The 23,692-nt window shown below is 59.0% G+C and overlaps 2 protein-coding genes across 2 annotated transcripts in view; one reads left to right on the forward strand and one right to left on the reverse strand.

Annotated features, from left to right (window-relative positions):
• Positions 1-15,340, forward strand: part of RFX1 (regulatory factor X1) — a 30,412-nt gene extending 15,072 nt beyond the window's left edge. The window contains exons 6-22 of the mRNA XM_072947542.1: positions 368-475; positions 1,350-1,466; positions 2,422-2,517; positions 4,038-4,132; positions 6,886-7,258; positions 8,719-8,900; positions 9,908-10,027; positions 10,118-10,233; positions 10,461-10,579; positions 10,661-10,770; positions 11,226-11,377; positions 11,457-11,554; positions 12,624-12,773; positions 12,869-13,077; positions 13,489-13,642; positions 13,725-13,770; positions 13,906-15,340. Of these exons, the coding sequence (XP_072803643.1) occupies positions 368-475; positions 1,350-1,466; positions 2,422-2,517; positions 4,038-4,132; positions 6,886-7,258; positions 8,719-8,900; positions 9,908-10,027; positions 10,118-10,233; positions 10,461-10,579; positions 10,661-10,770; positions 11,226-11,377; positions 11,457-11,554; positions 12,624-12,773; positions 12,869-13,077; positions 13,489-13,642; positions 13,725-13,770; positions 13,906-14,075 (2,415 nt within the window). The 3' untranslated portion in view covers positions 14,076-15,340. The remainder of the gene's footprint in view (positions 1-367; positions 476-1,349; positions 1,467-2,421; positions 2,518-4,037; positions 4,133-6,885; positions 7,259-8,718; positions 8,901-9,907; positions 10,028-10,117; positions 10,234-10,460; positions 10,580-10,660; positions 10,771-11,225; positions 11,378-11,456; positions 11,555-12,623; positions 12,774-12,868; positions 13,078-13,488; positions 13,643-13,724; positions 13,771-13,905) is intronic.
• Positions 15,341-15,442: 102 nt separating this feature from the next.
• Positions 15,443-23,216, reverse strand: DCAF15 (DDB1 and CUL4 associated factor 15). Its single transcript, XM_072947548.1, has 13 exons — positions 23,051-23,216; positions 21,343-21,440; positions 21,118-21,253; positions 20,350-20,456; positions 20,129-20,268; positions 19,874-20,044; positions 17,456-17,890; positions 17,255-17,346; positions 17,022-17,150; positions 16,844-16,929; positions 16,523-16,627; positions 16,326-16,441; positions 15,443-15,980 (listed from the first exon to the last, which is right to left on the reverse strand). Exons 1-13 carry the CDS (start codon positions 23,180-23,182, stop codon positions 15,925-15,927), a joined length of 1,803 nt encoding a protein of 600 aa, XP_072803649.1. The 5' UTR covers positions 23,183-23,216; the 3' UTR covers positions 15,443-15,924.
• Between the last annotated feature and the right edge of the window lie 476 nt (positions 23,217-23,692).

Genomic DNA, 23,692 nt, shown 5'->3' on the forward strand with positions numbered 1-23,692 from the left:
CCGTGGTCTGTCCCCTGGAAGGCTGCACAGTGGGTGCCGGGGCCCAGCACAGTCTGGGACAAAGTCCTGTCTGGTTTCAAGGGTGAGAGCACATTTCAAGTGGCCTGTGGAGCCAGGCTCCCTGGACACAAACCTTGGCTCTGTCTCTTATGGGATCCAGGACCTGGGGCAAGTACTTCCGCTCTCCTGGGCCTCACTGTCACCCTCTGTGAAGTGGGGGAGCGACTGTGGCATCAGGACTGTTGGGACGATTCCGTGAGCTAATATGTGTGCAGTACCAGGACGTCGCCAGGTACCACACAGGTGCTTGTTAAAACCATATGCGCTGTCACCAGTGAACTGTGGTCCTTCTCCCTCCCGGCTCCAGGCTCTCCCCACGCAGCGTCTGGTGGTGCAGAGCACAGCCCCGGGCGGCAAGGGTGGCCAGGTCTCCCTGACAGTGCATGGCACCCAGCAGGTGCACTCGCCCCCTGAGGTAGGTGGTGGCCCCTTTGGCTACCCTCCCTGCCCCTCTCCCCAAAGGCATGAGGACTCACTCCCCCAGACTCCTTGCAGACCCTGGGTGGGATGGCTTGACCACTAGATTCTTAGCTCTGCTGGCTTTGAGTTGAGTGTCGGGCTCCAGGAGGAGGAGGCAGCTTCCCTCACTGGGTCAAGATAAGCCTCGAAGCTCTGGCTCAGGGCACTGCATCCCAGGCAGCAAAGTGGGCCCCTTTACCCTTGACAGGGTGGGGAGAGGCTCCTCCTCCAAGCACAGGGTGATTCTGGGGACCCCCAACCACCAAGGAGGGTTTGGAGGCAGGCAAGCCATGGGTGGCCAGGAGCATGGGTGTCAGCATCAGGAGCTCAAGGTCAGACCCCCAGCTCAGACCTTTAGTCCTGGGGGACTCTGGGAAGGCCCTCGGAGCCTTCTGAGCGCAAAGTGCTCTGTGTGTAAAATAGCTGATGATACAAACTGCCCATTGGCGTGCTGACATAACATGGCCCAGAGCTAATGGGGGCTCTGTAGCCAGGACACTTGGGTTCAGTGCCTGGCGCCACCACTCACATGTGTGTGGCTCTGCACACATCCCTTCCCATCTGTGCCTCATCTGGAAAGTGGGGATCCCCTCATCTACCCTCTCTCATCCCAGGGCAGCATTTCTGGGATGAACTCTGAGCCTTGCCCTGGGATGACTGGGGTTGTGGGAGGGACCATGGGATGCACTTGGTTACCAGCTTTGGTGGTTTGGGTACATCCCCACTGGCTGCTACCCTCTCCAGATAGCTCTCAGGACAGCCCTCCTGAGCAGAATTGCTTCAGGTCCTGGCTGCCCCACACAACAGTCCTGTGTCTCCTTCCCTTGCAGCGGTCGCCGGTGCAGGCCAATAGCTCCTCCAGCAAGACGGCTGGGGCTCCCACGGGCACGGTGTCGCAGCAGCTGCAAGTCCACAGTGTCCCGCAGAGTGTCCCCGTCACCCAAGAGGTACCAGGCCAAGGCGGGCAGTGGCAGGGGCGAGGGGTCCTGGCCAGGCGGCCTCTGCGTCCTCCTTCAGCTGTCCGTGGGATTTGCAGTAGGGAAGGCCAGTGACAGACAAGCAGATGGGGGTCCAGCCCCACCTTGCCACCTGGGCCTTTGGCAAGCACCTCTGCTTCTCTCCAGACTGTGCATTCTCATCTAAATAATGGCTTCTGCCCTGGGGGCCTGGGGGCCTGGGAGCAGTGTGGTTGGGGCTGCTGTGAGGATGAGATGCCGTCCTGGTGGAAAGCACCTCGCATTGAACGGGCCCTGGAAATGGCTTCAGAAAACAACCTGAGCCTCTTTGAGCCCATTTGCCTGGAGAAAACCCCAAGGCCAAATCTTGGCTCACCCCTAAAGGGCTCAGGGAGAGGCCTCAGCCTCCAAATCCATGCCCAATCTTCTGCAGAAGGCCTCATTCGAGCTGCCAGCCATGGCGGCCAGAGCAGGTTAAGAAGCAAAGGTTGTCTGTCATCTGGTTGGTAGCACTCAAGTTGAGGGGTTCCCAGCCCCTTGGAAAACCAGATGAAAGCCACAGACCCTTTCCCTGGAGGAGAGCAGAAATCCCACCCTGGGATTCATAGGTATTCTGCTGCCTGGCCTCCCAGCCTCCCTCAACCTCTAGACCTAGGTTCAAGACCTGGCTCCATCACTCAGCATCTACCCTCCCCCCAGCCTCTGTCCCTCACTCTGTGCCTGAGGACGCAGAGTGAGAACAGAAGTGAGGACAGTCCGCATCATGGAGGTGTGGGTGTGAGATAACCCACATAGGGAGCTGGGGTGGAGAGCAGGGACTCACTCTTTTCTTACCGGGCTGCTGTGAGGCTTACGAGTTCATGTGGGCAGAGGGTGGTGCTTGGGGACAAGTGGGCAGCCATCCTCACCATGGTTACCATATTCTGACTCACCTTTCCTTCCCCAGAGGTCTGTGGTCCAGGCCACTCCACAGGTGCCCAAAGCTGGCCCCGTGCAGCAGCTCACAGTGCAAGGGCTCCAGCCAGTCCATGTGGCTCAAGAGGTGTGTGTCTCCCCCACCTACTTCTGGGCAAACTAGGGCTGGGCCCCGGGCTGGGCTGGGGAGGGGAGAGGTGCAGTCCCTTCAGGCCGCAGGGAGGGTGTGGAGCTACCCTGAGGGGATTTAGTTGGGTGTGGGGGAGGCAGCTGGAGCCTTCAGAACCCCAGCCTCACCCTGGGCTCCGTGGGCTGCAGACGCGGTCCTGTAGCCTTCCTCTTTCCCCGCACCTGGCAGTTCAGGGCCCAGGATTTGCTAAGAGATACCGGATTCTCCCCTCCCTGACTCGGGGTGGGCATCTTCTGGTCGGGTTGCTGCCTGAGCTCAGCAGCCTGGTGGGCGGTGGAGGCCTGGAGCCCCGCCCGCGGCCGCCCCCGGTGACCCCACAGTGTCTCTGTTTGTCCTCCAGAGCTCAGGCAGTCAGTTTCCCGCTAGGAAGGCAGAGCAGCAAGAGCCCCGGCCCACGCCGCCACCGGAGCCGCCGCCCCGGCCGCCCACGCCCGGGCCCCGGCCGGGCGTGCTGGCCCAGGAGCCACCGCCGCTCCCGCCCGCGTGCAGCGGCGAGGCCCCGCAGCTAGGCAGCCCCGAGCCGCCGCCGCCCCATTACGAGCCGGGCGCCGAGCAATGGGTGGAGCTGGTGGGTGTGCTGCCCCCGCACCTGCTCCTGCCGCAGCAGAAAGTGGTCCTCGAGCCACTGCCCGGGCTCCCGGCCCAAGCCAGCCCCGACCAGAGGGTCAGGATCCAGAGAGTCCCCCAGGTGCTAGTGTTCGGCACGGCCGCCACGGCCCTCAAAGTAGGTGGCGGACGCACGGGCAGGGTGCAAGGGGCGGGCGGGGCGGGATGCGCTGGCCCCGGCCCGTGCCCGGCCCCCGCAGGCCTTGTAGACCCCCACCTCCACCCAGCCAGTCTGGTGACCTGCCTCTGATTCCCCTAAAGTGGGCTCCATGTCCCAGGCTCCGCCCCTACAGACTGGGGTGGGGGATGGGGTGGGGGAATTCAGGCCCCGCCCCTAAGGCTTTGTCTGTAGTTCCAGGTTCTGGCCCACAAATGGGGCCCCACCCCTGGCCCCGACTCCACCCCTAGCATCCTGTGAACCCCCCCGCACCCCCCCCCGACCCTGTTCATAGGAGTATGTCCCTGATGCAGGCTCCAACTCTGAGGCCTTGTCTGTAGTTCCAGGCATCGACTTTAGTGACAGCCTTGTCCCAGAACTTGGCTCTGCCCCTGGAGTTCAACTTTCACACTCAACAGTAGGAGTCTGGGGTCCCCTCTGGCCACCTTACCTCAGGCCCCACCCTTGCTGTCCCCAGCCCAAGCAGAGAGTCTTGGCTTCTCCTGACACAGTTGTGCCTAATTCCCAGCTTGTGGGCCTCTGACCCCTGGCCCAGTCCAGGGTGTTCAGAGAGCCCAGAAGTGCAGCCTTCCAGCTAGGTGTCCCAGCGAACTTAGGCAGCTGCCAGACCTTTAGAAGCAGAGGCAAGGAGTTGGCCCACCCCTGACCCTGTATACCCTTCCTCCCACACCAGGTGCAGCAGCTCCAGCAGGTGCCAGTCCCACATGTGTACTCCAGCCAAGTGCAGTATGTGGAGGGCGGCGATGCCAGTTACACGGCCAGCGCCATGTGAGTGGGGGGGAGTGCTGGGGGAGGGGACAGGAGGAGGGGCATGGGTCTGCCCAGGATCCCCCAGGACTTGAGGCCTCAGCCTTCAGTGAAGCAGCCAGCCTTCAAGGCCTCAGGTGACAAATCAGATGGTGGGTACTCCCAAACGGCAGCCTGCCACCACCAGGAAGAGGCAAAACAGAGGGACCCTGGCACGTTGGGAAAAGCATCTCAGCATAGCTTAGGGCTTTGGAGTCAGGTGGGGCTGGTTCTTTGCAAAAAAACCCAAAAAACAAAAGTGAAAAATTAAAAAAAAATTTTACAAGATAAGAATTTCTAAGTAATAGGGAGTGCTAAATGGTGAAAAAAGAACTTTCACTCCTGACCCGCAACCCTGCCCCGGAGGGGATGCTGTGATCTGTTTCTTTGTTTCCTCCCAGAGGAACTGAGAATTGAAGTTACCCACATTCTTTGTTCAGAAATAGAGGCAGCATGTTCTGTCCCTAATTTCTTCCCTAGCCACCTATCTCAAAGCTCTTCCACTATTAATTAGACCATGTGGGTACCAGTCACCTCTTAACCGCTGTATGATACTCCTCTGTACAGCCACAGCCTGAATGACGTAGCCAGTCCCCACCCAGGCAACCCGTAGGTGACTTCCACTCCCTGGTGCTGCACACATCTCAGCATTAGCATGGGCCGCATCAGCAGATGTCGTGCCCCAGGCCTGCCCTCACCCTGGCTCTGGCTTCTTACCGGGGACCCTCCATACACCACCTTCCATCTCCCAGTTTCTGTGGTAATAATTCCAGGACTTAGAGTTACTGTAGTTGTTGTGTCTGTGTTTTGGAAGTTTCATTTGGCTTTCTTTGCATTTACCTGATTTTTTTTCCTTATATCCCTGTCGCCTGTCCCTCTGGGCATGCCACTGGGGGTGGATTAGTTCATGGAATGACTCGGACCCTGGGTCATGATGCTGTGGCTGACCCCAGGGGAGTGGCCCCAGCACCTGAGTCGTGGCATCCAGTTTCCTTGGAGTTCTGTCAGTTTATTTCTGGTGCTGCCAGTCTTATCTGTGCAGTTGACCAGAGCTGGCAGGGACCACAGAGGGCATTCCAGAGAGGAGCCTGGCTCTCGAGGCCCATAGGGGCTCCTTCTGCCTCCCCTGGTCTGTTTTTGCTTCTGATTGAATTCTTTCCTCTGTTGATTATAGTGCGTGATCACACATAGTCCACCGATGCCATCGGCTTCTTCTGCTGTGAAGTTCTTGTATCTCTTGTCTCTCCCTCACAGTGGGTCATTACCATGTTCCCAGCCCTTTGTCGGCCCTGTTCCTCGCCCTAACCAAAGTCATAGTCTCTGGGCCTCCATCCCTGGGCCTGTCCAGGTTGTGTCCAGAGACACACACGTTTGTTTATTCTTTCAGCAAATAGCTCTTGAAGCAATGTTTTCTTGGGAGCACGTGTTGCGTGTGGGGTGCTGGGCACACTGTGGTCCCTGCTGGGGGAGGAGGGCCGGCAGGAGCGCAGCACTTGGCTCAGTTCACGCACTCGGTGTCACTTGAGTAGTAGATGTGGATGCATCTGAACCAGGAAATAGTGAGCAAGAGCTGTATCCTGGGGTCTGATGGGCGATGCTCACCTTGAGTGACCACACCCCCCCCACCCCAATCCCTCTCCTTGCTGCCCCCAGAGGCCCGCAAGACTCCCTCCCCTTCATCCTTTGGCACCTTCTGAGCCAGGCTATTCCTGACTGGCCTCCCTCTCTTTCTGAATTTGAAAAGTTGAATGTATGTTTTAAAATCACTAATAAATATATTAGGAGGGACTGAAAAATCAAAACTGTGTCCAACCATGTCTAGTGAGGTGCCTGCCCCATGTCCATGGGCCCTCCACCCCCTCAGATGGCAGATGTAGCTATGAAATGCCACATCATCCCTCCTTTCTTCCCAAGGCACCATCCACACCCTTCCCTACCTCTTTTGTTCACCTAATGGGATGTTCTGGGGCTTGTTCTTTGGCAGGACCTCAAAACCTCCCTCCTCCTCCCTTACCCCTGTGTAGGATTCCATCACCTTTTACCTTAACAACCCACTAAAGATGCAGCCCCAGTCATTTTTACTCTCTTGCAGTGACTTGCAGCCTTGAGCCCACCTCACCTGATGCAGGTTCTGGGGTAGCTGGAGAACTCTCTGGGGCGGGATATATCACTGGGTCAAAGGGAAACCCATCTATACTCCGACAGTCATCACCAACCAGCCCCTCCAGGTGGCTACTGGACTTAGAAGCAGAGCCCCCCACACCCCCTTCCTGACTCGTGTACCTTGGTGCACACCACCTTCCGCAGTGCTGTTGACTTACCCTTGCACTTGGCTTCTTCTCTGGCTCCCTCGCCTAGGACGTTAACTCCTCTAGGGCAGGGCCTTTTCTGCTTTGTCCACTATTGGATTTCCCATACCTTGAACAGTGTCCAGCATACAGCAAGCTCTCAGTAGTTCTTTTTATGATTGAGTGAAGTGTGTGGCCTGTTGCAAGTTACCTAGCCCTTCTAGCTCCACTTGCTCATGTCTGAAGTGGGGACTCCCAAGTCAGGGGCTGCTCTGAGGATTAAATGAAAAATTGCTCGTCAAGCACTTGGGGTGATGACTGGTCCAATATGGAGGGCTATTGCTTCACCCTCCCCTTCTGGGAGGCCCCCTGCTGCAGAACTCCCCTCAGTCATGCCCCTCGGCCGCCCACCTCTTGTCCCCTGACTCTCTCCCTCTCCTTTCACAGCCGCTCCAGCACCTACCCCTACCCCGAAACGCCGCTGTACACGCAGACCGCCAGCACCAGCTACTACGAGGCCGCGGGCACAGCTGCCCAGGTCAGCACTCCTGCCACCTCCCAGGCGGTGGCCAGCAGTGGCTCTGTGCCCATGTACGTGTCTGGCAGCCAGGTGGTCGCCAGCTCCACCAGCAGTGGGAGTGGGGCCAGCAACAGCAGCGGTGGTAGCGGCGGCAGTGGCGGCGGCGGAGGCGGTGGTGGGGGCGGCGGCGGTGGCAGCAGCAGTGGCAGTGGAGCAGGCACCTACGTGATCCAAGGCGGCTACATGCTGGGCAGTGCCAGCCAGTCCTACTCTCACACCACCCGTGCCTCACCAGCCACTGTAAGTGCCAGCCCAGGGCCCGGAGGAGGCAGGGCAGTGGGGGTGGGGAGACCCTGGCTGGAGGTGGTGGGTGGTGGTTGTGGGCCACCATCAACAGGAGCCTGGGTGGCCTGGTGCCAGGGTGCTCAGGTGAAGGTGGCCTGGAATTAAATCTTCGCTGTGTGGAGTCAGACAAGTTACTCAGCCTCTCTGGGCCTCAGCTAATTGCATGAAGCTCTCAGAGGTGATACCCCAGAAGCATCATCTACTCAGATAGTAGATGGTGATGGCGGATAGACGGCAAGGGGATGGAGAGGCAGACGCCACCATGGGAGGAGCTGCTCTGAACAAGGTTTTGTGTCCATCTGGCAGGCAGAGAGATAAACTCCCTCTGCCCAGAGGCAGCTCTGTGGAGCAGCCCTAGATCCTAACGCTGACCGGGCCCCTCACCAGCTCTGTTACTGTGGCGGGGTGCTCCTGGAGTGGTCCCTGTCCCTCTTGGAGCTTGGGGTCTGGAACGATGGCTTCCCCTCATTTTTAACTACTGCCCTCTCCCATGGCGACCCACTGTGGACCCCATAACCAAGACGGAAGCTTTCTAGGAAGGCCAACCTTCCCTCAAGCCATGTGGCCTGGCTTCTAGTCTGTTTTATTAAATGCTGACATAACTGATCTCATGACCCACTAATGGGTCCTGAAAACATGGCTCACTAGAACAGTGCTATCTGACAGCACGTTCTCCAGTGATGGAAATGTTCTCTCTGTGCCGCCCAGTGCAGAGGCCTCTGGCTGCGTGAGGCTATTGAGCACTTGAAATGTGAGTTTCCAGGCCCCAGGAACTGAGTTGAGTGGTTTTTTAAAAAACTATTTTGAAAAAATTGTAAAGTCACAGAAGCTGCTGAAATAGTACAGAGATCCCTGTGGCCCCTTCCCCCAGGTTCCCCACTAATTATATTTTATGTAACTGCAGTTCAGTATCTAACTAGAAAACTGACATTGGTACCAGGCTGGTGTCTGCTTCTGTCTTTGTATCACATGGAAAGATGTGGGAAACCACCACCATAATCAACATGCAGAACTGTTCCATCACCGCAAAGATCTCCCGCCTTTAGAGTCACCCCTGCCCTCCTCCTTCCGATCATCCCTAACCCCTCGCAATCATGAATTGGTTCCCCATTTCTGTAACACTGTCATTTCAAGAGTGTTCTGTGAGCGGAATCCTACTTCATGTGACCTTTTGACATTGGCATTTTCCATTCAGCATAAATTAATTTAAATAGTTCTATGTGGCTGGTGGTGACTGATTTGGACAGTGCAGTCCTAGAGAATTCCATCGGATTTAGTTCCCATGGGTGACTGTGAGACAACGTGCCCTCTCGTGGGGTTGTCAGGATCACAGTCAGAAATATAGAGAGTGCTGAGCAGCGAGCAGTTGAGAAATGGTAGCAGTTAGCATTCTCCTGTCCCCCATCGGGCCCCAGGTCCAGTGGCTTCTGGACAACTACGAGACTGCTGAGGGCGTGAGCCTGCCGCGGAGCACCCTCTACTGCCACTACCTGCTGCACTGCCAGGAGCAGAAGCTGGAGCCCGTCAACGCCGCGTCCTTCGGCAAGCTCATCCGCTCAGTCTTCATGGGCCTGCGCACCCGACGTCTCGGTACCAGGTGGGGCCACCTGCCCCTGACAGCCCCCAGCAGCCACAAGGCTCACCCTCCCCCCACATTATTGAGGGCTTCAGCTCCCCTTTGTACCCTCACTCACTCCTCTCCAGCCCCATTTGGCCTCTTCACAGCTCCTCTGACACGTGCATGCTCCCACCCTAGGACCTGTCCACTGGCTGTGCCATGTGCCTTGTGTGTCTTTCCCCATCTCCTGGTCAAACACCTCCTGGCCCACTTAAATAAAACTGCAGCCTTCCACCACCTCTCTGACATCCACTCCCCCTTACTTTTTCTCCTCAGCACTTAGCACCTTCCACAGGCCTTTTATGTTTCTTCTCTTGTTTCTGATCTGTCTTCCAGTGCTGAAATGCACATCCCTTGAGAGGGCGGGGGTTGTACACAGTCAGTACTTACTCAGGGCCGTGGGGCAGTGAATTCCCTTAGGAAGGAGCAAGGAGCCATCCTGTGATCCCACCCTTCCCCGCTTCTCCTCTGTGACCCCCTCACACCTCTCCAGACTGAGCCCTGCTCGTCACTTGGTTCCAGCTCCCAGCTTAGGCCTTAGGCAGCACCTCATTCATTCATTCAAGCATACGTACATGCATAACCTTGAGCAAAGTACTGCATCTCTTTGTGTCTCAGTTTCCTCATCTGTCAATCCAGGATGCCAGGAGCACGCTTCGTAGGGTAGGGATGAGGAACACATGGATTCGTATGTGCTAAGTGCTCAGAACAGTGCCTGGCACGTTGTTACGAGTAGCAGTCAGCAAATAACTGCTAAGCACTCGCTCCCTGACGCTGGCCCTGGCTTCACAGGGCTCAGTCTGCAGGTGGGGGCCTCTCCTGGCACCCACAGTCCCTGCACTTCCCCAGCCCAGCACCCCTAGCTATGTGGAAAATGGGGCTCTGTTTGGCCCCCTAGCAGAGGGGAGGTGGGTGTGATGTGACCCTCTCAGGGGACGACTGGTGGCCTCCCCCAACCCAGCCCTCACCCTCTGCCTCCCTTCTAGGGGCAACTCTAAGTACCACTACTACGGCCTGCGCATCAAGGCCAGCTCTCCCCTGCTGCGGCTGATGGAAGACCAGCAGCACATGGCCATGCGGGGCCAACCCTTCTCACAGAAGCAGAGGTAGGAGGATGGGCCGGGCCCAGTGCTGGTGGGCAGGGAAGGGCATGGCAGCCCGTACCTGCTCCAGTCTCCTGCCCATCCTTTCCCCAGGCTCAAACCCATTCAGAAAATGGAGGGCATGACCAACGGTGTGGCCGTGGGCCCACAGCAGGCCACTGGGCTGTCGGACATCAGTGCCCAGGTCCAGCAGTACCAGCAGTTTCTGGGTGAGGGCTCCCTGGGCTCTGGGGTGGGGCCTATGGCAGGGTCTTCGGGTCCTGGAGAGTGTGTGCATGGTTCACTTGCCCTCCCTGGACCTCATCAGCCCCACTGCACATGGGGGAACTTCTGTTTCATAGCAGCGTGGTGCCAACTTAATGGGGTCCCAGGATGAGGCTTGAGGGGGCAGGCATGTGGGGGATGAGGGGCCTCATGGTGTCTCTTCTGTCCCCAGATGCCTCAAGGAGCCTCCCTGACTTCTCAGAGCTTGACCTCCAGGGCAAAGTGCTGCCCGAGGGCGTCGGGCCTGGGGACATCAAGGCCTTCCAGGTCCTGTACCGGGAACACTGTGAGGTAGGGCTTGTGGGCAGCGGGCAGGGGCAAGGGAGGGCCATGCAGCCGCCCAGCCTCATGAACACCCAGCCTCCCCAACAGGCCATCGTCGATGTCATGGTGAACCTGCAGTTCACCCTGGTGGAGACGCTGTGGAAAACCTTCTGGAGGTACAACCTCAGCCAGCCCAGCGAGGCGCCGCCGCTGGCTGTGTGAGTGCCTCTGCATTGAGGCAGGGTGTGGGAAAGGAAGTTGGTTGGGCACCATGTGAGTCAGCATCCAAGGCTGAGGGGGCCAGAGCTCAGACTTCGTGCAGGGGTGGGGGCTCCTGTCTGCCCCTGCAGTTTGTGGGGTGCACATGCCTTCTGAGCCCCGCTCAAGCATGTGCATGTGTACCAGTCTGATGCTCGGTGTATGGGATGACATGACCCCCAAGCCATTTCCTCCCTGTGGGTGGGTAGGTGCCTGTGCCCTGGTATGCAGGGTGTAAGGTCCCTCTCTGACCCTAGGGGCATCGTGGCCTGGGTCAGCCTCACCCTGGGGGTCTGCGAGAAGCAGGGAGTACCTGCCTGATCCCTGGGTGGGGTGGGGGTGCTGTGCCCTTCTGACTCTGGATATGAGACCATGGAATGTCCTTGTGACCCTGGGGTGGGGTGGGTGCCCACAGGCACGATGAGGCTGAGAAGCGGCTGCCAAAGGCCATCCTGGTGCTCCTCTCCAAATTCGAGCCTGTGCTCCAGTGGACCAAGCACTGTGACAACGTGCTGTACCAGGGCCTGGTGGAGATCCTTATCCCTGATGTGCTGCGGCCCATCCCCAGTGAGTGCGCAGCCCCTGGTCCCCCCACCCCGCCCCACCCCACCCCCGAGTCCCGACCAGTCCCCGCTACCACCCACAGGTGCCTTGACCCAAGCGATCCGGAACTTTGCCAAGAGCCTGGAGAGCTGGCTCACCCATGCCATGGTGAACATACCCGAGGAGATGCTGCGGGTGAAGGTGAGTGTGTGAGGGAGGCTGAGGGCCAGCTTGGGCCCACAGCCTGGCTCCTCCTTTCTGGCTAAGGGGCTGTGGGCTGGGGCCTCGGTCTTCTGTGCCCGACAGAGGCAGTAAGATTTGTCCCCATGTTGTTCCCTCGGAATGAACTTTGGGCGTTGTCTTTACAAACGAGCTTCCTCGGGTGCACACTTCTGAAACAACCCATTTGTGGTATTTTTGTATGCAACACAGCATCTTAAAAAAATAAAAACCCAGTGCAAACTTGAACTAGTTCTTTTCAGATAACTTCAACAGAAAGTGCTTTTGTGTTCAGAATGAGATAAAATCTAAGACAAAAAAAAAAAAAAAGAAAATCTATAAGGCAACAATATTGGCCCTCTTCATCAAGGCTGCACATTCACTAACTACCAAGATGTGAGGAATTAGATGGGATGTGCTTGCTCTTGAGCAAACAATAATAATAAAAAGAAAGAAAAAGTTGTTTTTTTTAAGTCTTTAAGATGCTAACAAGACAGCTAAACAGAACTAAATGTCTGAAGAATGACCCTTGGGTATGCTGGACACAGGGCAGGGCCCCGGGAGAGTAGAAGCTGGATCTAGGGGGGAAGCCCTTCTGATCTGGCAAGATTTAGATATTCATTTATTATATATGCATTTATTGAGCACCTGCTGTGTGCCCAGCATGGTTCTCAGTGTTGGGACCATAGCAGTGACCAAGATGGACAAAACCCTGGCCCTTCCGGAGCTGACATTCAGGGGAATAATATCCAAACAAAATGAAACAGAAGGTTATGGAAGCAATGCCCTTTCTGAGCCGTGGCTTCTGGTATTTTCTTGTGTTTTTTCATTAAAAATAATAATGCTGTTCAGACCCACATTGATTTATCTGCACCCATTCTTTGAGTTGGTGGACACCCAAAGTTTGGAAATCCCGACCCTTTGGCCCCCCCCAGTAAAAGCAAAAGGTACATCCCTCTCTTTTAGGAGGAAGGCTCACAGAGGTTGCAGTGGGTGGGGCCGGGACGGCGCGGGTGGGTTCCGCTGAAGCCACAAGCCTCGGGCCCCACAGGTGGCAGCGGCCGGCGCCTTCGCGCAGACACTGCGGCGCTACACGTCGCTCAACCACTTGGCGCAAGCGGCGCGCGCTGTGCTGCAGAACACCGCGCAGATCAACCAGATGCTGAGCGATCTCAACCGTGTGGACTTCGCCAACGTGCAGGTGAGCGCGGACGGGGCAGGCGAGCACGGGTAGGTCCTGTGGGACAGGCCTGGGGCGTCAGCTGAGCCGCGGGCACTCGCTCCGCTGTGTCCCAGGAGCAGGCCTCATGGGTGTGCCGCTGCGAGGACCGCGTGGTGCAGCGGCTAGAGCAGGACTTCAAAGTGACGCTGCAGCAGCAGAATTCACTGGAGCAGTGGGCAGCCTGGCTGGACGGCGTCGTGAGCCAGGTGCTCAAGCCATACCAGGGCAGCGCCGGCTTCCCCAAGGCCGCTAAGCTCTTCCTCCTCAAGTGGTCCTTCTACAGGTGCGCGCTGGCTGGGCGGGATACGGGCGGGAAAGGGGCTGGGCCAGAGGAGGCTCCTCCTACCGCGGCTGGACCCAGAAAAGGTTCTGGGGCCAGGCCAAAATTGGACCAGAGAAGGCCCCGCCTCCTCGGGGGGGTGGGGTGGGCCTATATGAGAACACGCCCCCTTGAGGGTGGGACCACAGAAAGCCCTGCCTCCAGAGGGCTCACGGGCCTTTTCTGAAGGCCGGGGTCTTGCTGACGATGGGCGGGGCTAGGGCCCTCCTCCATCTTTCATGGACGCCCTAGGGAAGCCTGGACGGGGCCCCGCTGTGGTAGCTAGGCTTGCTCAAGCCTCGGGTCTTTGCGGCAGGGCATGGGGGCGAAGGGGTGAGTCCGGGTCTGAGGGTCTCCTCTCTGCCACTGCCCCAGCTCCATGGTGATCCGGGACCTGACCCTGCGCAGCGCCGCCAGCTTCGGCTCCTTCCACCTCATCCGACTGCTCTACGATGAGTACATGTACTACCTGATCGAGCATCGCGTAGCCCAGGCCAAGGGCGAGACCCCCATCGCCGTCATGGGCGAGGTGCGCGCGGCGGGACGCTGAGGGCACGGGCGGGGCGTCCCTCAGCTGGACCCTCACCCCTTCTCCTCTCCCCTCCTTCCAGTTCGCCAACCTGGCTACCTCCCTGAACTCCTTGGACCCGGACAAAGGTAGGTGAAGAGCTTCCCTACCCAGGGCCTGAGTGAGGCGGCGGCGTACAGGGGGGCTGGGGTGGAGGAGGTGCCAGCGGAGGCCTGGTGGCGCCGCTGCCCCGCACTGAGCCAGGCCTGGCCCGTGTGCCACAGACGAGGAGGAGGAAGAGGAGGACGAGAGCGAGGATGAGCTGCCGCAGGACATCTCGCTCGCGGCCGGCAGCGAGTCGCCCGCGCTGGGCCCCGAGGCTCTGGAGCCACCGGCCAAGCTGGCGCGGACGGACGCGCGCGGCCTCTTCGTGCAAGCGCTGCCCTCCAGCTAAGACCGCGGCCTCCCCCGCCCCGCCCGCCCACCCTACCCCGCCGCCCCTCCTCGCCAGGGTCCCTCACAGCTTCTGTGGCTTCGCTGTCACCGCTCCAGTTTCGGCCAGGGCCGGGAGGGGGCCTCCGAGACAGGGAAGGCAAGGGGGTCCCCGCCCCCTATGGGGCCGCACAATCACAGGGCCGGGCGGAGCCGCAGCTGCAAACTCTGACACAAAAGACGTGCCTTAAGGAACCCGCCGCCGTGCCCAGGTGCCCCCTGGGGCAGCCAGCTTGGCCCCTTGGCCCTAAGGCCACAGCATCTCTCTCCCCTCCCCCTCCCCCCACCACCCCAGGGGGCAGGCAGGCAGGCCCCCTCCCTTGCGGAACTGTTAACTTATTCAGCTCGCTGGCTTTGCACAGCCTGTCCTGGGCCCAGCCCTGAGCCCCGGGTGGGCTCAGGTGGGCATCACCTGGGGACCCGTCACTGTCAGCAGCAGTCCCGGGACCCCTCCCCCAGCAACCCCACCGCTTCCCCTTTCTTGGTATAAGTGCAATTAAAGCCGTGGGTGTCGCATCTTCTCCAGAGCTGGGCCCTCCCTTGCCCCACAGCCCTAGAGCGGGGCACTGCCTGGCCTGGATAGGGGGAGGGCAGCAGGGGCACTGCCTCCAGCTTCCAAAGAGCAGCAGGCTGGACCGGGCAACGGAGCCCGGAGGGGCCTGCCGCGGGCAGCGGGCCTGCTCCAAGTGCCCGTGCCTGCCCCAGCCAGGGCCAGGTACTCCGCTTGATCAGATCCAAGACCCTGAGTCCCGGGCCCTCCTCGCCGCTGGTTTGTAATGGAACCTCCATGCTCCTACTCCCCCTGGAGACCTTGCTTCTCCTCCGTGCGTGCGACCCTGCCCCCCACATGACTATTGTGCGATTTGTGAGCGCCGCCTGAGCGGAGTTGGTAACTTGTTGGGTTTTTTTCCAACCATCATGGCCTTATCTGTTCCGGTTTTCTCAGTGTTTTCAACCTGTGAGACAGATGTTTCTGGCAAAAAGCGAAAAAAAAAAAAAGGAAAAAAGAAAAAAAAAGAAAAACCTGACCTATTGTATAAAAATCACTATTTTGTGTGCTCCGTGTGCTACAGCTTTTGGGGTGGCTTGCCCACTCTCCCTCCCTACCCCTCGGGGCCTCCCCTCCCCTGGCGGTGAAAGTGTCCACAGGTGTGGTAGTCTAGTGTGCCGAGCTGTTTTCTACCTTTTTGTAGTCTTTCTTAAAACACAATAAATTCCGCTGTGATATTTGGCTACTGCTGACTTGCCGGGCCTTGGTGGGGGCCTTGGGGATGAGGGCTCCAGCTGGACCCCCAAGCACCTGAGTGGCAGGCAGTATAGGGAACTCAGTGACGTTCAGAAATTAAACATTTATTATGTGAAGAGGAACAGGGTGGAGGAGAGGGGTGATGGCCACGAGGTTCACCATTGGGAGGGTGGTGCTGGGGGTGGTCAGGGCAAGGATACAGGGTCCATCTGGCCTCTAGGGGTTGGGGGGCAATGTCCACACCTGTAGCCGAGGAAAGGGGCAAGCTCACAATGAACGAGTGCCCGTGCCCAGCTTAGGGTGAAGGCAGGTGCCCAAGGCTGGTGGGGCAGGGGACTCCCTCCCTCTGCCCCTTCCCAACTTAAATAGGCATAAATAAGAAGTGTCCAGACTCTCAGGCCACCAGGGGCTGCCCTGCCCAGCCCCCTTCCCGCAGCTTAACACTAGTGCCGCTCATCGGTCTCATCAGTCGGTCAGCCGGTCAGCTGGGCAGAGGCTGCTGGGAAGGCGGCCAGCTCCCAGGCCGCGGAGGTAGTTGGAGTCAATGTCCAGGGTGGCCGGGCCCTCACAGCACAATCCACGTGTACCGCTCACTGTCCGCCAGAACCTTCAGTGAGCACCCTGCAGGGAAGGATGAGGACGGAGCCTTGGAACTTCTGCTCACCCAGGCCTGTCCCCCTAACTTGATATGGGCCCAGAAGGTTCTGGAAGGCAAGCACCCTACTGAGTTATCTTCTGACTCCTGCCTACAGCCAGTTAATAAATGTCTGCTGAATGAATGAGTGACTGGCCAGGGCCCCCAGGTGTCACACCTGAGCTGCCTCCCCTCACCCCAATGCCACAGTGTCCACTAGCACAGCCAACGTGCTCCACCATCCAGCAACACTTAGGAGTGAGCACCTGCTCTGGGCCCAAGCCCCAGGATAAGGACTTCAGTCCTGACTGTTGTCAGGTCACAGGGCCCACCTTTGTGCAGTGCCTCGTTGGTCATCCTGTTGACATATCGGCCGCTGCTCTCAGGCACCAGCCACTTCATGACCATGTCCACACAGCTCTTGCGGTATGAGCTCCAGACGCTGCCGCTGAGAGAGACAGGTGCGCAGCTCTCAAACCAGCCCAACCTGCCCCCAGCCCTGGCCCCCCCAACCCCAGCCCTGCCTCACCTGGTCTGCCCTTTGACCTCAGTGAGGTCGCCCACGCTGACTGTCACAAAGATGCCTGTGTTGAGGTCCCATGCCACCTTGAGGCTGGTGTGATAGGTCTTTGGTCTACAGTGAGGAGGGGTGGTGAGCAGAAGATAAAGGGGGTGGGACCACTTGGTCCCTGAGCTTGAAACCCAGCTACCCTGAGGGGCTTTCGTCTTTGGAGCAGTAACAAAGTTTTAGGAGCAGGAGAGTCTTCTCCCACCCCACCCCCAGCACTGAGGTGTCTTGAGTGCAGGACCCTACTGGGCAAGGGTGAGGGCGGGCTCCCTGCCCTCTCACCGGAGCTGGCCTTCCTCGGTGGGGGACGGGAACGCCAGGAGCAGCAGGCCGATGTTAATGAGGACCTGGTTGGTTTCTGGGCAGACCTGGGTTTGGGGGGCGTGGATGGTGACAGCTATTGAGAAAGCCGCCCAGAGAGGGAGGTCCTGGGCCTGCCCTGCCCCACCCCTGGGCCCACCTCCAGGATGACGATGTCATAGTCACTGAAGGAACAGAACTGGTGACCCCAAGTGGCATCATGGCGGATGACCTCGTTGATGACATACTCGAAGTCCAGCGTGAGCTGTTCCACTGTCAGGTACTGACCCTGTGGAGAGTGGCCAGAGGCTTGTAAGAGGAGGCCTGCACCAACTGCCAGACCAGCAAGTTCCCCAGGAGCTGCCCCTCGGCCTGCCCGCTGCCAGCACCAACCTGGACAGCAGCTTGCTCCCGCATGGGCCGCAGGTTGCGACCTCGGAGATCAGTCACCACGAAAGGCAGGGAGATCTTGTCATCCTCAAACTCTGAGGGGGCAGGATGTGGGGGTAGGGATGGCAGTGGGAGGCCTAGAGGCCCCTCCAGGCCAGCCTCCCACACCTGGGACCCTGCCCGCCGAGTAGGCCCCCTGCTCACCATCCTCTGGCTCCGTCCCCTCGCTGGACCCCAGCACGTAATACAGCTTGGTGTAGTTGACATATCCAGGCTCAGGGGCAGGTGCCTCTGTGGCAGTGGGGCTGTCCCGGGGCACTGCCTCCCCACCTGGGGCTAGGGGCTCAGAGGGCAGGCGGCAGCGGCTGTCTGAGGGCCCTGGGCAGGGGGGTGGCCGGACTTCCTCTGAGGCTCCACCCTTGGCCTCTTTGGCCCTGCGGAAGATGTCGGCCACAAACTCCTTGGCTTTGGCGATGGCGGGTGAGGGCTCGGGAGCTCCAGAGGGCCGGGCTGGGGCTGCTTCAGGGCAGACGCTGGGGAGGACAGGGGGCATCTCTGGGCTCTGGGGCCCAGGGGAGCTGGGAGGGGCCGGGGGGTACGTGGTGTGGTCATACAGGATTTGGCAGAAGCTGCTATCGCCTGGAACATAAAAATAAAAAGTGATGGAGGTGGAAAGGGGTCAACAGATGGGTTCAAGATCAGGACGCTCTCCTGACCTCCTTAACTCTGGAGGGTTCTTAGAAATCTTCCTTGAGGAGACCCTTCTAGAAGACTTACATATGCTGAGATCAGTCTGAAACACCCAGAAGAGAAAAAGGACTTTTAGACACAAACGTGTGTGTGTGCACACATGCACTGACTTGTTCATTCAAACCTTATTCTTGGGCATCTGCTGTATGCCACACTCAGGTCACAGGAGTGAACAAAACAAAAACCCCTGCCCTTGGGGAGCTGACAGTCTATGATGATGAAAGATAGAAGCCACATAAGTCTGAGAGTTTACTACACAGCCCTCTGTCCTCCCCAACCTGAGCCAGACCAGCACAGGCACAGCCTGGCGGAATCCCAAACCTCTGTCTATGACTCCACCTGACGGGGGGCCAGAACCCCTGGGGAATGTATGGTCAGTGTGGAGGACCCCAACACATTCACCAAGCAGCACCGTGGCTGGGCCCTGGGCTCTGCCTGCCCTGCCTCCTTTGGGCCACCACAAGCAACCCCTGGATAGGAGAACTGTCCTCCCAGCTCAGAGACTCGAGGCTGAGGCTCAGAGAAACTTGTCCAAGGTCACGCTGAGAGATAATGCAAGCCAACCAATGCACTCTTGTCTGCCAGAGTGGCAGCACTTCCAGAGGGAAGGGGGATGATGTTCGAGTTAAAACTCCCCGTCTGTGTAAATACCCTCCTATGGTGAGATGAGGGTTAAGACACGGGTAACAATGCCCCTCACCTGGGCCTTGTGCACACGGCCGGATCTTGTGCCATGTGGTCCTTCCTAACTGGGCAGGGGCCCTCAGCCCCATCCAGGCCTGGCTTGCTGGGGACTCACAGCATGGCGAGAAGCAAGGCCTTGTCCACGCCGGCACAGGAGGCCAGGGCAGGGGCGGGAGGCCCCTGGCTGGTTCGTGGGCTTAGTTATATACATGCAATTTTCCTTTCATGTCCATTCTCCCTCCCCTCCACAGGGGCAACAGGGATCTTTATTTACCGGATTCTTGTCAAAAGTGGAACACATTTCTAATTTATCTATAAGCGGCATCTGTATCAGATTCTAGACCTCCCTGTGTTCTTTCTGTATGAGCATGTCTTCAAGGCATGCTCTCTACAGCCATGCATGCTCGGGCTCTCCTTGGGCCTGCTGATCCAAGGGGAGTGCCCACCCTGTCCTACCTCTCCAATCCCCGGGGGTGGATACCAGGCTGCCCCCAGCTCCTGCCACCAGAGCCTTGGACATGCGTGGCTGTGGGGCTGCTGGGCCAAAGGTACCCTCTGTTGCCATGAGTATCAGAGAGCCCCCAGGGCCCCATGTTGTCACCAGCCAGTGGCATTATCCAGCTTCCTAACGTTTGCCACTCTGTCAAGCAACATCATCTGATTTTTACTGGCATTTCTCCAAACACAAAGATGTAAGATAGCCATCTGTCCACTAACCACTCCTTGAAATTTTTAAATTAACATTTCTCTTTCTGAAGAGAAGGAAGCACTGCACCGTCTAGTATGGTAGCTGCTGACTACATGTGACTATTTGAACTAACATTAACTAAAATTAAATTTAATCACATGAGACACTTTCAAGTGGCTACTGGTGGCAACTATAGCAGACACTGCAGATATGGAACATCCCAGCCCCTGTGGAAAGTTCTAGTGAACAGCACTGGGGTGGGGTATGGCTGGGTTCCCACTTTCCCGCTTCCTGGCTGTGACCCTGGAGAGGGACTTCACCTCTCCCGGCCTCGGTCTCCTCATCTGTGATGTGGGGGTAGTGACAAGACCGACCTCCTGGGGCTGCTTGGCCAAGTCCATGGATCACAGGCCCTGAGGCTGACAGTGCGTGGGGGGCCTGCCTGCTGTCCAGGTTGGTGCTGGCAGCGGGTAGGCTAAGGGGCAGCTCCCGGGGCTTACCTGCCGAGTGGACCGAGACAGCACAGGCCACCAGGGAGTAGCTGGTGTTGAGCAGCACCACCTGGTCCTTCTTGAGCTGGAAGGCGGGCTGGAAAGTGGGGAAGGGGTAGACCACCTGGTACTTGGTGTGCAGCATGAAGCCATGCCGCAGGCACTGCGCGCTCGGGTCACCTGCAGCAACACAGGCCACATGGCTCAGTTGTGGCCCCGGGGCGGAGAGGCAGGCAGCCCGCACCCCGGGCTGCAGCCCCTCACCTGGGTGGGCCCGGATGGCATCCCGGCAGGCGGCACAGCGGCCTGGTGGTGGCACGGCCACAGTGCTGATGTAGATGTCCCGGTGGTTCTCGTCACTCATCATCATCATGTTCATGAGCATGCCATTGGCTGAGCGGGTGCTGGGGGCCAGCACAGCCTCAGCAGCCCGGCCCAAGCGCCCACCCTCACCCACCCTCGGCCTCCCTGGCCCCAAGTCTCACTTGAAGCCGAAGACAATGACCTTGGAGGCATCACTGGGCCATTCACACACGGTCAGGTACAGGTCACTGTAGATCTCTTCGTCTTGGAAGAGCCGCACCTGCCGGACCTGAGCAGCATGTTTGGGTAAGGGTAGGGTGGGAGCATACCCGGGGGCCTACGGGGGGGCCCCACCCGAGGCTGAATGATGCAGCCAATGTCAGGCCAGGGATCCCCAAGCCGCCCCCACCCCAAATCCCTCTGCCTTCCTGAGAACAGGCTGAGGAAGCTCCCAAGTGCTTCCCTTCACAAGCTGGGGACACAGGGAGGGAGGCTGGGCCCAGGACAGGATGCAGCCAATGGGAGCTCTGCCCAAGCAGAGGGGGCTCAGCCAGACACATCAGTTCCAGGCCTGACCCACCCTGAGACCTGCTCACCTCTCTGAGCTCATGTGCGAACTGGGGTAACAGCACTCACCTCCTGGGGTGGGGCATTTGAGGAGTCAAGGTCAGGGCTAAAGGGGCAGTGGCAGCCCGCTTGGTCCTAACAAAGCTAATGGGTCCCTCCTGGCCTGAGCCATTGAACCATATGAAATTACTGCTGTTTACCCATTTTCAACTCTAAAAATGGCAATTTCCTATAGTTCGACTCAACACTTGGAGTCTTGACAATGACTCCATGGGTACACTGTCTCCATTTTACAGCCATGGAACCTGCAGCTCAGAGGGGTGCCATGACCTGCAGGAGTCATGCTGTTAGAAGGGACAGCCCAGTGCCAGGCCCAGCCCTACCAGCTTGAGCTTGCTGTGGACGTTGAACTCCCACCAGTAGAGGTGGTAGATGTAGAAAGAGAAGTCGTCATCCCCGCTGCTGCTGGTGTAGGAGAGAACGTAACGGCCGCACTTGGAAAAGCCCAGGAAGATGTGTCTGTGGGGTGGTGGGAAGCGTCGAGTGGCCAGGTCAGAGGACAGCCTGCCACCCACCCAGCCGCCCCCCCTGCTTGGCCCCAGCCTCACCCTGCATAGAGGAAGTCTTCATCCACAATATTCTTGAGAGAGACGCATACCCTGGGTGGCAGCTTTCGGAAGAGGCGAGGAGAGAGCTGCCCACTGATCTGCGGAAGGGACAGCCAGGGCTCTTGACGCAGGTGGCCTGCAGCCCCCTAGTCCCCTCACCCAAGGCAGAGCCGCACCCTTGGTGTCCAGCTCAGCCCAGCCCAGCCATACGGGCCCATTCCCTGCCAACCATAATGGTCTAGGTGGTCCAAGCTCTGGAAGGTGCGAACCGCTCGAGCCTGATTCTCTACCAGGGACGCGTGCCACCCTCCTGACTCCGTATCTCTTAGGGAACCTTAGGGTTCCTCTTGCCCAAGCCCCTGGGGTCTGAGAACTAGCACTAGCATCACTCCCCCAGAAAGGTTCCCCAGTCACCCCTGGCCCACACTGGGCCACCTAGCAGCCTTCCTGAAGGCTGCCACTCTGCACAATGAGTTGCGGATGTCCAGGACCACTAAGGTGGCTGGGATGGGGGCTTGATCAACTACACTCAGCTGTCCCTAACTCACTAGCCTACACATGGGGTGCTTCCTCGGGACATCCCCGGCCTCAGCTGGGGGCCAATCAAGGCAGACAGAAGGATGAGTCTAACCAAGTGTCCCAACTCCCCCTTCTCAACTGCTGCCTTCTAACCAACTCCCTCACCCCAAAAACTTCACCAAGGAAGGATCTGGGGGGCCAGACAGGTATAAGTTGGTCACTGAGGAATCAGAGCACCTTGGGTCCTACTACCCAGTCTAATGGGGGAAAACAGCCCAGTCTTCAAGGAGATCCCAGTCTGGTGGAACAGCCCTGTCAGTGAGGCCCAGGCTGACAGGGAGACACAATCCCTGTCCAGGGAGCTTCCAAGTTAAGGGCGGAGCCACAGCCCAACCCAAGGAGCAATCAGTCTGAGGGTGGAGACTGTCCCTGCCCAAAGAACTCTAGTCAAAAGGAGAAGACATAGCCCTGTCCTCACAGAGTTCCCAGCCTAATGGAGAAGGCACACTACCCACTATCCACGGAGACAGTCCTGCCCCAGTTGCTGCTGACCTGACAGCAGATTCACATGTCTGCCCTCCCAGAGCTCCCAGATTGATGGGGGAAAGATCCCGGGCACACTGAGAGTTTAAAGTCTGATGGGGGAGACAGAGCCCTGCTCAGGTAGCTGAAGATCAGGCCTTCTCCAGGGAGCTCCCTCCCATTCAATGGGGAGGCAAACGCAGTTACAGGAACTCCCAGCTCCCGTGTGGTGAACGCTGGACAGAGAGAGGAACCCCAGGCGGAGAAATCTCAAAGCCGGTAGGGGCTTTGCCAAGGAGGCGGGAAGGCTCCGTAACGGAGAGGCTACGGGAGCAGGGTTTTGAAAAATGAGTCTGACCCTGGATCGCCCCCTTCCTCCTTATTCCCCCAGCGGCCTCTAAGGCCCCCTCCATCCAAGCCCCCTCCCCGGGGCCCCGCACCCAGCCCCTCCGTCCAAGCTCCTTCCCGGGGCCCCGCCCCTAGCTCCCTTCATCCAAGCTCCCCCTCCGGCACCCCCAATCCATCCCTCTCCCCGGGGCCCCGCCCAACCCCCTTCATCCGAGCCCCCTCCCCCGGAGCTCCGCCCCCAACCCCTCACCCCGCGAACGCCCTCCCTCCTCCCTCCTCCACACCCCCCGGCGCGCTCCTCCCAGACTCCAGGGCTCACCTTGACCCGCTCCAGCTGTTTGAGGACGTGCTCCCGCCGCCGCCCCACTGCCCGCTTCCCTCCGGCGCCCCCGGGGCCGCCGCCGCCGCTCCCGGCCCCGCTGTTCCGCTCCGATTTCGAGCTGGGCGCCATTTTCACCCCCTCCCTCCACTTCCGGAGCAACCGGTCTCTTCGCCCCACCCCCGTCGCCTCCTCATTGGCCCGTTCTCGGCACTGCGGCCCGCGGGTTGGGTGAAAGCCCGCACTCGGGGCCTTTTCCCGCTACGCCTGTCCATCACAGCCAACTCGGCCTTTGATTGGTAAAGACTGTACAGTCCCCGCGGCCCGTCGCCGTGTTCCCGCCTTCCCGCAAAGACGCACCCATCAGAGGCTCCATTTGCGCCCCTCGCCGAGCTGACTTTGACCGGATAGGCAGAGGCCCAGATCTGTCTCCACGGCGTCACGCCCCCTTGTGGCTGGTGGGTTTCCATGGAGACCCAGGCGGTCCAGGCCTGTAGGCGGGGCGATGGGAGCCTGTGGTCCAGAAGGGCCCGAAACCCCAGCCCAGGGATGTCCGCGCCAAGTCCCGGTGCACGGAGGCCTGGCAAGCATCCCCGGGCCACCGGGCAGGGCCGAGGAAAGGGATTTGCAAAATAAAAGGAT

This window comes from Vicugna pacos, chromosome 22 (assembly GCF_048564905.1).
Source record: "Vicugna pacos chromosome 22, VicPac4, whole genome shotgun sequence".
In the NCBI taxonomy this organism is placed as follows: domain Eukaryota; kingdom Metazoa; phylum Chordata; class Mammalia; order Artiodactyla; family Camelidae; genus Vicugna; species Vicugna pacos.